The 13,521-nt window shown below is 39.3% G+C and overlaps 1 protein-coding gene and 1 long non-coding RNA gene across 2 annotated transcripts in view; one reads left to right on the top strand and one right to left on the bottom strand.

Annotated features, from left to right (window-relative positions):
• Positions 1-4,152: 4,152 nt before the first annotated feature.
• Positions 4,153-9,820, bottom strand: LOC105515910. The gene is made up of 2 exons (XR_001002413.1): positions 9,646-9,820; positions 4,153-4,267 (listed from the first exon to the last, which is right to left on the bottom strand). It is a non-coding gene; the product is annotated as an uncharacterized LOC105515910 (long non-coding RNA).
• SLC16A12 (solute carrier family 16, member 12) overlaps positions 9,757-13,521 on the top strand; it is a 27,786-nt gene continuing 24,021 nt past the window's right edge. The window contains exon 1 of the mRNA XM_011947861.1: positions 9,757-9,956. Within this exon, the coding sequence (XP_011803251.1) occupies positions 9,757-9,956 (200 nt within the window). The remainder of the gene's footprint in view (positions 9,957-13,521) is intronic.

Below are 13,521 nucleotides of genomic sequence, written 5' to 3' on the forward strand. Positions count from 1 at the left end.
AAAAAAAAAAAAAAAGAATAATCCACATGTTATGTTGAATCTATTTCTTGGCATTTCATTTTTTTGAAGCTACTGTAAAGTGGTATTTAAAACTTTTTAATTTCTAATTATTCACTAATATAGAGAAATGTAATCAACTACAAAAGAAAAAATAATAAATTTCAACTCATCAAAAGTAATGGCTTCTGCTCTTCAAAATACACCACTAATAAATGAATAGGTAAGCCACAGAGTGGGAGAAAATATTTCTAACACGTATATCCACAAATAACTTGTATCTAGAATGTATGAAGTATTCCTGTATCCCAATAATAAAAGACAGACCTCCTAGTAAAATATGGGCATAATACTTGAATAGACACTTCACAAAAAAGATATATGAATAGTTAATAATTATTGGAAAACTGGTTAATATAGTCATTGGGGAAGTACAAATTAAAAGTACAGTGAGATACCATTTGATATCACTAGAATGACTGAAATTAATCACACTATCAATATCAAGTATTGCCAAAGTTGTGAAGCAATTGGAACTCTAATTTAGTACTGGAAATATCACACGACCACCTTTAAAAACAGTTTGGCACCTTCTTCTAAAGTTAAGATATACATTTACCCTATGACTGGGCAATTTCTTTCCTAGGGGTTTACTCAAGAGAATGAAAACATACGTCCACAAAAAGACTTGTACACTCATGTTCATAGAAGTTTTATTCATAATGTAAAACTGGAAACAACTGTAACAATTATCAACAAACGAATGAATAAACTCATTGTAGTATATCTGTAACACATACTAATATTCAACAATAAAAAGAATCAACTGCAGATACACACAACAAACTGAATGATTTCAAAACATTATCCTGAGTGAAAGAGGCCAGAAGCAAAGTAATCCATGTTATTTGGTTCTATCTTTATGAAATTCTTGACAGAATTCTATCTTGACAGAAAGCAATCTATATTGACAACTAATCTTTATTGACAGAAAGCAAATCAATGGTATTCTGGTGCTAGGGCTGGTGAAGATTGATTGCAAGGGAGCATGAGGGAATGTTTGGGGATGATAAAAATGTTCTGTGTCTTGATTGTGGTGGTTGTGATTACATGAGTGACGCATCTGTCAAAACTCTGAAATGTAGGGTTAAAATGGGCATGTTTTATTGTATGTAAGTTATACCTCAATTTAAAAATGTTTAACAGTTTTTCAAATTTAGTATTTTTCATCTAAGATCAGCTTTCTTTGCATATTATTCAGCCAAATCTGAGGTTACTCTGATTATTAGGGTTGTTTCTGCCCTCTCTTGTGTTTATTCCTCCTTCCTCATGAGTGTGTCTGGTCTAGGGGAGAGCGCATGTGTCCTTGTGGTAGTGGTGGGGGAGGTGGTTAGCATGCAGGCCCTCTGGTTGTTCTCTAAGTTCTCATTGGCCCATGCAGAGGTTTTCCTAGTATTGGTTACTGGGCATCCTGCTGGCCTCCTGAATGTCCATGTAAATTGAAACTCATCTTGGTGCTCTCTAGGTGATGGCTTCTGTCCTCCTTGTGTACTTTGCTGCTGGGAACTTATGTTTTGTATTCTCCATATGGCCAGGGCCTGGAGGAATTCCCCACCTTTCTTGTTGTAGTTCTTAAGGGTCACCTATGGTTTCCATTTGGCTCAGCACATTTGCCATGGAATCCCTCTTCCCTTTGCTATGGCCCTGGCTCTCATCTCAGCTATCTTCCATGTCTCCCCTGAGAACATGGGAGAATCCCCCCATCACTTCTGTGCCTCCTAGGAGGTGAAAGACTGTCAGTGGGCACTTGTTTCTCTCTGCTTAGACAGAGGGGACTGGTGAAGTTGTGTCTTCCCACAGTTATACACGGCACACATAGCATAGGCCTCCTTACTGGCACTTCTCCCTCAGCTACCTAGGTTAAGGGAAAACTATCTCTTCACCATACCACATACCTGTCTGGGCCAAGACTTAGGGAGTGGGAGACATAGTCCCTAAGAAACCTGGGCAGGTCATCACCCTTCCTTTAAAGTCTGTTTCTCTTTCCTCTCAGGGTAGGCTTGTACTTTCCCTTTCTGTGTGGTGGGAATGTCCCCTATAACACAATCCCATGATTCCTTGCCTGTGGATGCATTTATTCTGCATGGGGCTTATGTCTCATTCCCTACAGCAATAGGCTTCTTGACTTAGCCTTAATGACATAAGGGAACATTTAAAGGAACCTGGCTTACCAGAAAGGGGTAATACATCGGAAGATTTTTTTAAAAAAATTACCTGTAGTATAGGAATATTTTAGAAATGCCTAAAAAAAAAGGAGACTAGCAAATTTCATGATTCTTAAGCAATAACAAAGAGGAATTGTCTCTACCTTGAGTTATTAAGTAAACAAAAAGCAAAGTTAATAGAATTTTACTGCGAGTGCTTACCTGTACCAGTTAACTTACATATTAGGGAAGATGTAGTTAGTAGTCATCTGGTTTAGAAGACAGGCATCAGTAATTCAATATCCTGATTTTATTAATGAGGAAATAGCAGCAGAAAGGAAGTGATTCATACAGGGTCACTGGGACTCAGCCCAAATGCCCACCCTTGGTATTTTTCCATCATACTCTATCTCTTTTGTGGCTACAGACCAATTTATAAGGTAAGAATACAGCTGAAGGTGAAGGTGCTGGAAATAGAAGGAGTCAAGGAAGGAAAGAACAAGGGAAAGCCAGTGTTGGAGGCCTTCCAAAACAAGTGGTTCTAAGAATACTCTTCCCTTTATTCTAGTTGCTTACTGACTATAAGAAATTTGTAGGTTTTCTAGTGATAAAAGGAATCTCTTCAGAAAACTTTACTGTGGGCAATATGAAAGAGTTGCCTCACAAATGGAGTGCTTTACTGCAATGTTACTGAATATTAGCAAGAATTTTTTGCAAATGATTTTTTTTTAAAAAAAGCAAAGAGGATAAAGTGAAATTGAGAATACATCCCAACTTACACTGTAAGGAGTAATCTTAGAAGAACATCATCATATAGTACTTCTTTCATCTCAGAAAACTTTTCTAAAGCCAGAATGGAATACAGAATACTGTTCCATTTGATGAGTAGAATTCATCAGTGGTTGATGTCAAAATAATATGAATCGGAGGCTGATTAGTAAAAGGAAGAGTTGCAAGATGGTAAATGCTTCCCTTGCTTATAGTTTTAGGCTGGGGTGCAGTGGCGTGATTTCAGCTCACTGCAACCTCCATCTTCTGGGGTTCAAGCAATTCTCATGCCTCAGCCCCACAAGTAGCTGGGATTACGGCGTGTGCCACCACGCTCAGCTAATTTTTGTACTTTTTATAGAAATGGAGTTTCGCCATGTTGGCCAGGCTGGTCTCAAACTCCTGACCCCAAGTGATCCTCCCACCTCGGCCTCCCAAAGTGTTGGAATTACAGGTGTGAGCCACAGTGCCCGGCTGCAATACCATTAACTTAATAAAAGACCTGGCCATTATATTTGTCTATTATCAGGTGGGTTAATTATTTACAAGAATGCTCAGGTTAATGTTGTGGGAGAACTTCAGACTGCTTCAAAGTCTCCAGGAAACAAGGTTTGCCCTGTCTAACCTGCACATTTCTTCTGAATATGTATAGATCTATTAAATGACCTGTTTTGAAAGAAACTCACATGCGTTGTTTTGTGAACAGCCGCATACCCTTGTGATAAGCTTGTCGGCTTCTCCCCCCTTCCTTTTGTCGTGGTCACTCACATGAATGGTGCTTAAGCGTTAGCATTGCTTGGACATCGTGTTGACAGAAACGCCAATAACAATTTTGAAATCTCAGAGCGGATGGACAAGTGCACCATCCAAAGTCAGCCAAAGCTACTTGCCTCCATTTACACTCACATGCAGTGTTGTCAAGGGAGTCCTTTCACTTCTCTGAGCTTCAGTTTCACCATTGAGGAAGAGGGAAAGACAGCATTTATCTCTGAGGATAGTGAAGATCAAATGCGCTTATTCATGAGAAATTGTTACTAATAGTATTGCATACATATGGTTGCAGAGAGGCTCTTTCTCCCCACCCTGGTGTCCCATGAGGATGTTCCTTGTCCCGTGATTTTACCCAGGTTGACTCTGTGACTTACAACAGACCTTTGTTCATCATGCTATCACCGCAGCTATGTTGGGATGATTATTTAAATTTTTTATTTGGATTTATACAATTGCATTTTTGGGATATCTTATCAAATCAGTTCTTAACTTATTACATGTGGAAATGCCAAACAGAGGATGCTCACCTAAAACAAATGAAAAAGGAATCATGGGAGTTTAGCAGCAGCAAAGTAAAAATTAATGATGCTTAATATTTTTGTAAAGAAACAGAACATTTTATTTTGCCAGGGGCTTGTTGCCTACAGTGTGTCTGTCCACTACTGAATAATCACCTCATTTTCAATGTGCCATATCAATAAATGATAGCTATTTTCAGTCCTTGAGAAACTGTACAAAAGAGACTTTTGTGCTCACCGAAGGAATAGACCTGAAATATCTATTTAAGAAAATTATATGTAAAATGATATTTAACACAGTTTTGGAAATGAATAATAACTTAATCATGCCAGTTCAATTATATTCCTTTTTACATATTCTTCCTACTTTTTGTGACAATTACAAGCATACAACTTTTACAGAAGCTTTACATAGCTTCCCTCACAAAGTATATGAGGGTCTTTTCTTGGCTTTAACACTGCATCATGATGGTTTTCCATATTGCAATATTATCTTCCTGTTTCTAATTGTAATGAATTGCACTCTTCCATTTGTTGAACATGTTATAATTCTCCAGACACTTCCTGGTCATTAAACATTTAGGTTGTTTCTGTTTTATGTATTATTGTTAATGCAGCTATTATTTTTTGCCCATTGTGGCTTCTCTTACATTGTTTTCTTAGGATAGCTTCCCAGAAATAGAATCGCTGTTGAAAGAATGTGGATACCTTTCTAATTCGTGATCCCTCACATTATGTTTCTTTTTGAAAGGGCTGTTGTGCAGCTCTGGCTGTTTCAGTCTTCTTTCATAGCCTATGGCAGCACTAAGGATGGTCCTTATACCAGATGTTTATGGACAGGTGGATTTATAGTCTTACCCTGGAAAACAACTTAACCTTGGGGTTTATTTAAATGGAAAAGCCTAAGAAGAAGCAAGGACTATACCAAGGCAGAAGTTTCTAAGTTGTGCCTTTTTTTACTGGTACAACTGATGGTATCACATCATAACACTTGGCAGCTAATTATGTCCAACTGGTGAGTTATTCCATTGTGTGTGTTTGTCACAGGTGTAGGTAGACTCTTGAATGCTGGTTCTGTCGGAATTGAGACAAAGAGAGGGTGCTAGGCATAAAACGTACCATAAATGTGACTCACATGGCTGTTTAAAAAGCTTTGATTTATGTTAGCACAGTATGGGCAGAAGTTGAAAATCTTACTGCCTCCAGGGGCCTGGCAGGTAAAGCACACAGGAACTGCACACAAATGTGTGCAGGACAGAGTGTCAGGGATAAGGTAAAGCAGAAGTGCAGGCCTTGTCTGAAAGGGGACACTGCTGCTTGGCCCCATCTCATGGCTGCCACAAGGGAATGCAGCCCAACGTATTTTTAGAGCTTGCAGTTTTTCAAAAGAATTTGGAAATTTGCATAGTATCTGATCTTCACAAGTGCCAACTAATGTAAACATTTAAAAAACACTGTAGGCATAATGAAAGTGTCCTGAAGCTTGATTTGCTCGTTGCTGCCAGTTTGTGGGTGCTCTCATTTGACTATAGCTATGATCCTGTGAAGTAGGCCAAAGGTAATTTTTTATACAAACAAGGAAGGCTTAGAAGTTATTGTTCAACAGTTCATGAACTGTGCCTGTCCCACTAGGATGTGAGCTTCATGAAAGCAGGGCTATTGTCTCTTTTCTGCAATGCTCATAGCCCAGCTCCTAGAATAGTTTCTGGTGCATATTGGACACTCAATAAATATTGAATTAATGAGTGATGAACAAATGAAAAGAGGTTATATCACACGGCAAATAATATCTACATTTATGTGCCAGGTATTCATCATGTTTTTTCTCATTTTAATATATACAGCATTTTGTGAAAGTAAAATTATTACCTCCATTTCATGCGTAAGTAAACTGAGGCTCAGAGACATAAAGTAATTTGCTTGAATTCATATAACTCTTAAGATGCAGAGCCAGAACCCAGATCTTCCAACTGGATCTTGGCTCATCAACTTTGTCCTCAAACTAGCTTCTTTCATGGTTAAGAGGTGGCTGCTATAGATCCAGGTATTACATCCAGAATCTACAGGAAGAAGAGGGACTTGTTTCTTCCTCGTATCTTTTCTTAAGAACAGAGAAACATTTCCCAGAGGCTTCTCTCCATAGCTATTGGCTAGATACTTCCAATTCTGTGCCTCCTCACTCACTGACATGGGAACGGGAGACCAATCCAAAACCATTCCCTGAACCAAGGGACTGGGCCCAGATGGCTGCTGGAGAGAGCAGTTAAGAGTTGAATCCTAACAAAGCCAGGGTTATGATGGAATAGAAGAAGGGATGGACTACCAGCTCTGACTGCTGCAGCAGGCTGTATGTGAAAGCAAAAATACAGGTATGGTAGATCTTTTAAAATAAGAGTTTCTCCTTGAGCGTTTCATTTTGGGGAAGAAAGTAGATGACTGTTAAAGCTACTTATTCATGACACAAAGTTATGTTTTGGAAAAACTTTTTCTGAAGCTCCAGTGTTAGAGACACCTTTAGAGGGCTGGTTTTGCTCTGAAATTTCACAGCTGGTCAAATCAGTGACCTACAGGAATGTTTCAGGGAAATATCAAGGGTACCATTTAAAGAACTGCATTTATAGCTACGTCAGGCTGCAATTCACATCATCCTACTGGTGTGTCATCAGCAAGAATTATGTGTATAATTAGACAAAAGTGTTTATGAATTTATACCAGGGAATAAGGAAATGTAGTAGAAGCAGTGCAGGGCATTGGTTAGGAAGACTGGCTTGGAATCAGACCAAGGTTCATAACCCATTTTTGCTGCTTCATTATCTAAAGAATAATAAGGCAAATTACTTAATCTCTTTAACTTGAGTTTCTTTACCTATAAGATAAGGATTATAATATCTATTCTTTATGGTTCTTGTAAGGATTAAATGAGATACTGTCTGTAGTGATGCTTGCTAGTAGCTTGGCCTGTGGGAAGTGCTTTGTAAACAGCAGCTCTGTATCACTGTTATTTTCACTTAGCGCCAACACCAGTATTTTGGCTATTACTCAATCCCCAGGCCAGTGTTTCACAATATTATAATTTACAGTAGTAACTTTTTTTCTTTATCAATAGGTTTAGTATTTATGCCAGTGTTGGTCTCCCGATACTTTTGATAGATTTATAATTTCAGTTGTACACTTAATCACCTTTGTCAGTCTCCCCAAAGTCACCAGATGGTTAGCAGCATGACGATGAAGACCTGAGGCTTCAAAAGGAGCAAACCTAAGTGATGTATGTGGGAATCATTCTTGTTGCCTTAGCCTCACTACCCCTGCTCTGTATGCACTCTCTGAAATCATCAGCCACCAATTTGTTCCATCTTCAAAGATGCACGCTTACAAATTTCTGTTATGAGCCATTTTCTTGAGAAAGTTGTGGTCTTAAAGTAAATGCTTTTTATTAGGCAATTTGTTTTGCCCGTAATTTACCAGGTGGTACATAGTCTTTGTTCATCAAATAATCCACACATTGTCATAGTTGAAATGACATTTCATTTAATTAATGTTAGGATTTCTTCCAGTGATCACAATAAAATTATAAAAGCAACTGGTTAATTTGCTTAATTCTGTAGAAGAAGTAGGTGTTGAAACTCTTATTTTTCCTCTCAAAAAATTCATCCCTGACTGTAATTAAGAAGCCTGTTTGACAAGCCATGGAATATCTTAAGAAGCACCTTATCTCACAGTTTCTATGGGGTCAGAATCCAGAAATAGCTTAGCTGGGTCCTAGGCTAAGGGTATCACAAAGCTGCTGTCAGGGTGTCAGTGAGACTGTTCTTAACTGGAAGTTCAATTTAGGGGAAATTCTGCATCCAGGCTCACTTGGGATATTTGCGAAAAAGCAAAAAACAAAAGACCCTGAGATCTTCATGTTTCTTGGCTGTCTATTGGAGGCTGCCCTCAGCATCTACAGCCTGCCCATGGTTCCCTGCCAAATGGCTTTCTCCTAGGTGTGCAGCATGGCAGTTTGCTTCTTCAAGGACAGTGGGAGAGCGAGAGTGGCTAGCAGGCCTGAGTCATATACAACATGACATAATTATGAGAGTCAGGTTCCATCACAGGTGCCATATTCTGTTGGGTAGAAGCAAGTCACAGGTCCCTCCCACGCTCAAGGGAAGGGATTACATAAAGATGTGAACAACCAGAGCCAGGACCATAGGGGTACCTTAGAGCCTGCCCACCACAAGGAGCTTTGTGTATTGTGACCACTACTGAATCCTTAGTGCCCTAAAATGGTGCCTGACACATGCTAGGGATTCAATAAATACTTACAGTTGAATGAATGAATGAATGCAGATATTACTTCTTTGAAGTATGTATTGCTAATGTTTTTTCCCCAAGCCTGTGGCTTACCTTTTGGTTTTGTTTATTAATCACATGTTTTAATACAGAAATGTTAAATTTTAATTTAGACAAATTAACAAATTTTTTTTATCTTGGTTTGTTTTATTATTTTACATCTCAGGGAGTTTTCCTATCTAGAGAACAGATAAATATTTGCCTATATTTTCACCTAGGTTTTTAACTACTTCTTTATTTTTTTACATTTATTGATTTATCTGGAAAGTCAAGAGCTAAATGGAGAGTTGAACAGAATGTGGGAAATAATACTTTTTTTCTTCACTAATCTTTTTTTACTTTATTTGGATTGTATTAAAATATTATATACTAGTTTCTGGGCTCTCTACTTTGTCTCATTTATTTGTCATTCTCTTCTTACTTCAATTACACACTTAAAAATTTATAGCATTTTAAAATATGCCAAGAAGTTGCTGTCAGACTCATTCTGTATAATAATTAGGCTACGTTATAAGCTATTGTAACAGAGAGACTCCAAAATACAGAGACACAAATAAAATGGAAGCTTATTTATCTTTTGTGTAACAGTGTAGAGATGTACAGAGTCCAGAGTAGGAGGGCAGGTCTCCCCAGAGTCATCTGGGGACCCAGACTTCTTCTGTCTTGTAGCTCTGCCAGCCCCTAGACTGATGTCCTGGTCTGTGTGGTTGAAGTGGTTTCATATCCACATCCATCTTCCAGTCGGTTGGAAGAAGGTGCTGGAAGTCCTTGAAAAGTGCCTTTGCCTTTGAGTTGATGAACCAGAAGTGGCACACATGACTTCTGCTCACATCCCTTTAATGGAGACTACACTTTATTGCCACAACTACCTTCAAGAGAGGCTAGGGAAAAATGGTATCAAATAGAGTAGACATGCATTTGACTACAATTTGAGAGGGTCTATTATATTTTTTAAAAAGAAAGTATGTACCAAGGACAGCAAATAGTCTGCCCCAGTCTAGTATTCATAGTTACAAATACTCATATTTAATAGGAAAGTATTAATCATGTTTTACCAAGTGAAAAATCAACCTTTGGACATAGCAATAAGATATAAATATGTCCTGATTTTTGGTTTTAGATGGCGAGTAACCCATGTGCCAGGTAGCATTCTATGCCAACCTTGAATGCCAACAGGAAGTCACTGGACAGCAAACTCTTCCAAGATCATAACTTGGCTGTTGGAGCAACCTGGAAAAGAAGAAAAAAGAAAAACGATGGCAAAAGTAAATAGAGCTCGGTCTACCTCCCCTCCAGATGGAGGCTGGGGCTGGATGATTGTGGCTGGCTGTTTCCTTGTTACCGTCTGCACCCGGGCAGTCACAAGGTAGGTAGGATTTCCTTCTTGACTTATTAAGATGACCTGGCCTGTCTTTTCTTTTAAATCTGCTTCATTCTGTTTCTGAACCCATCATTGTGAAGATATGTGTGTGCGCATGTGGTGTGTGTGTATTTCCATTGACTGCTCAGGTATTGTTTCCTTTGCAAAGTATGTGATTCCCTGACACTTACGAGTCCCAGATAGTGGTCTTTTCTATCATATCTGATATTTAAACCTGGAGTCTTAGGACAGTTTTAGGCCAATGCTGTGACTATTCCAGTCATTCATTTTCATAAGCAGCTCTAGAAGATGTGGAAGGATGTAACATTTGTTTCTTTTCACTTCATCTTCCACTCTTCATTAATATGAAATAGTTAAAACTCATCACATATGAAATAGCATGGGAAATGTCCTACAGTATTTTCATAGTGAAATCACTTTTCTGGGGATTTTAAAGAATTGGTAAATGCACACCTGAGAAGGTAAGTTAGCTTAAGCTGGCATAGCTCCAGGGGAGGGTAAGATCATTTCTACAAATGTGTTTCTCCAGAATTTTTAACTCTTTCATCTTAATGATAAATCTAAATTAAGATAGATCTTATTCATTAAAGTTTTACAAAGCTAATAGGATGTGTGATCCATAATTCATAAATCAGGAAAAACACTATGGACAAACTGATGACAAGAGATCATAATCATAATGGTGTGATGTGGCTTTAAGTCTAGGGGTGAGGAAAAGGGGTGCCAGGTGACAAAAGTATGGTTATAAAGTTTACAGTGGATGTGTGAATGTATCACACAGAGTTAATCTTACACGGGGTTAGGGTCTATATTCATCCCAAAAAGGATAAAACTTATAAGGCCAAAATAATCCTGGAAAACTCCTTTGCTCCCTAGGGCTCATTAAGCCACTGGAAGCTTAAAACCTATAATTTAAATTATTTTGCTTTATTTTGCATTTTGGCTGTTGTGGTGAAGGCTGACTTCTATGTTGAAGGAGAGCACAAACACAGATACAAAGATTCTCTCATTCTTGCCTGCTCTCTTCTCCCTCTTACTTTTCTCCAAGGTCATAGTGTTGAATATGCTTAAGTTAGATGCATGTATGTTAGGACTCATCCATCTCATTTGTATTTGGAGTAAATATGCATTTCAAGTCTACATGTGTTAGCTCTTTCCTCTACAGGTGCTTTCATTCAAATGGAAATCTTTATTTCTCTCCTCTGGCAGCAGACCCTTACAAGAAAGTAATTTGGACTAATTGTTGGCATCATCAATAGAGGCATCAATGTCCCTCCCATAACAAAGATACAATGCAGGATAGAATAAGATGTTTATCTTTGCTATAGTAAGGTTGGTTGATTGTGTGTCATGATAAACTACAGATTTGTTCAAAATAATATAATTGATACTGAGTGATTTTACACTGTTCGTGGGAATATAAATTAGTCCAGCTATTGTGGAAGACAGTGTAGTAATTCCTCCCTGACCTAGAACCAGAAATACTATGAAGTGTGTTTTCTTTGTTGTTGTTGTTTGTTTGGGTTTTTTTTTTTTTTTTTTTTTTGATGGAGTCTCCCTCTGTTGCCCAGGCTGGAGTGCAATGGTGCAATCTCCCCTCACTGTAACCTCCTCCTCCCAGATTCAAGTGATTCTCCTGCCTCAGCCTCTCAAGCAGCTGGGATTACAGGTATCTACTACCACGCCGGGCTAATTTTGTATTTTTAGTAGAGATGGGGTTTCACCATGTTGGTCAGGCTGGTCTCGAACTCTTGACTCAGGTGATCCACCCGCCTCAGCCTCCCAAAGTGCTGGGATTACAGGTGTGAGCCACTGCGCCGGGCTGAAGTGTGATTCTTAAGTAGACCTCTGTAAGAGGAATTGGGATACAATTATCCCTTTGACATTGTGACTTCTCATCACTGATATGATAGCTCCCTGGACATTAAGAAGTCTAGATTATGAGTCTGTAATATGAGTCTATAAAACTCATCTATAGGCCGGGCGTGGTGGCTCACACCTGTAATATCAGCACCTGGAGGGTGAGGCGGGTGGATCACGAAGTCAGGAGATCAAGACCATCCTGGCTAACACGGTGAAACCCTGTCTCTACTAAACAAAATACAAAAAGTTAGTCGGGTGGTGGCGGGTGCCTCTAGTCCCAGCTACTCAGGAGGCTGAGGCAGGAGAATGGTGTGAATCCGAGAGGCGGAGCTTGCAGTGAGCCGAGATCGCACCACTGCACCCCAGCCTGGGCGATAGAACGAGACTCCATCTCAAAACAAACAAACAAACAACAACAAAAAACTCATCTATATTATGAGTCTTGTGTTCTGGGTTTAAGGAAGTTGTGGAGTTAAAAGGAATCCTTTTCATCTTGGTCCTTCATATAGAAGCTTCCATCATTCCCATGATGAGGGAGTTCTGGAAGTGGGCACAATGCTTTAGAAGGAGGGATCATGCTGGAATCTTAGGGGTAGTTGAGTCTTCATGATGAAGTTGCACTTTTGTGGAGTTGCCCATAGTGCTTTTCAATGAGATACTAAGATAAGTCTCCCAATCACATGGTCTCATGTGAGCCTTGTGATTTATTCACCTTCTATTTAATAGATTAGGACACTGATGCTCAGAAAGATTGACTTGCCTACATTTATTTTATTTTTATTTTTATTTTTTGAGATGGAGTTTCACTCTTCTTGCCCAGGCTGGAGTGCAGTGGCATGATCTCGGCTCACTGCAACCTCTGCCTCCCAGGTTCAAGTGATTCTCCTGTCTCAGCCTCCTGAGTAGATGGGATTACAGGCACGTGCCACCAAGCCCAGTTAATTTTTTGTATTTTTAGTAAGATGGGGTTCACCATGTTGGCCAGGATGGTCTCGAACTCCTGACCTCAGGTGGTCTGCACGCCTTGGCCTCCCAAAGTGCTTGGATTACAGGGGTGAGCCACCGTGCCCGGCCTACATTTCTTTTTGTCTAGCAGGACAGAGTTGGACTGGAATTCTAGTTTTTTGTTTTGTTTTGTTTTTTACTTCTCATCTTATTTGTCACTGTACATACATTCATAATCCATTGACTCTTGAAACACACATACACACACACACACACACACACACACACATAAACACAGAAACCACTATGGTCTTTCCAATACATAGCTCAATAGCTTCCTAAACTATTCTCATACGTACACCACACTTCTACCTGCCCCTGCATACGCACTACAAACACACAAACATACACATATACACACCGCACTGTCTTCTACAATGGTTGAACTAATTTATATTCCTGTGAATAGGATTTTTGTTTTTTTAAAATAGTTATGGGAGTCATTGTCTTAACATGGGCAACTTCTTAATATCCAGTGAGCTGTCATATCAGCGCTGAAAAGTCATAGTACCAAGAGAATAAATGTCTCCAAATTCCCCTTACACAGACCCTCTTAAGAATCACACTTCAGTGGCCGGGCGCGGTGGCTCAAGCCTGTAATCCCAGCATTTTGGGAGGCCGAGACGGGCGGATCACGAGGTCAGGAGATCGAGACCATCCTGGCTAACACGGTGAAACCCCG

The sequence above is a fragment of the Colobus angolensis genome, unplaced genomic scaffold (assembly GCF_000951035.1).
Source record: "Colobus angolensis palliatus isolate OR3802 unplaced genomic scaffold, Cang.pa_1.0 Scaffold270, whole genome shotgun sequence".
NCBI lineage: Eukaryota > Metazoa > Chordata > Mammalia > Primates > Cercopithecidae > Colobus > Colobus angolensis.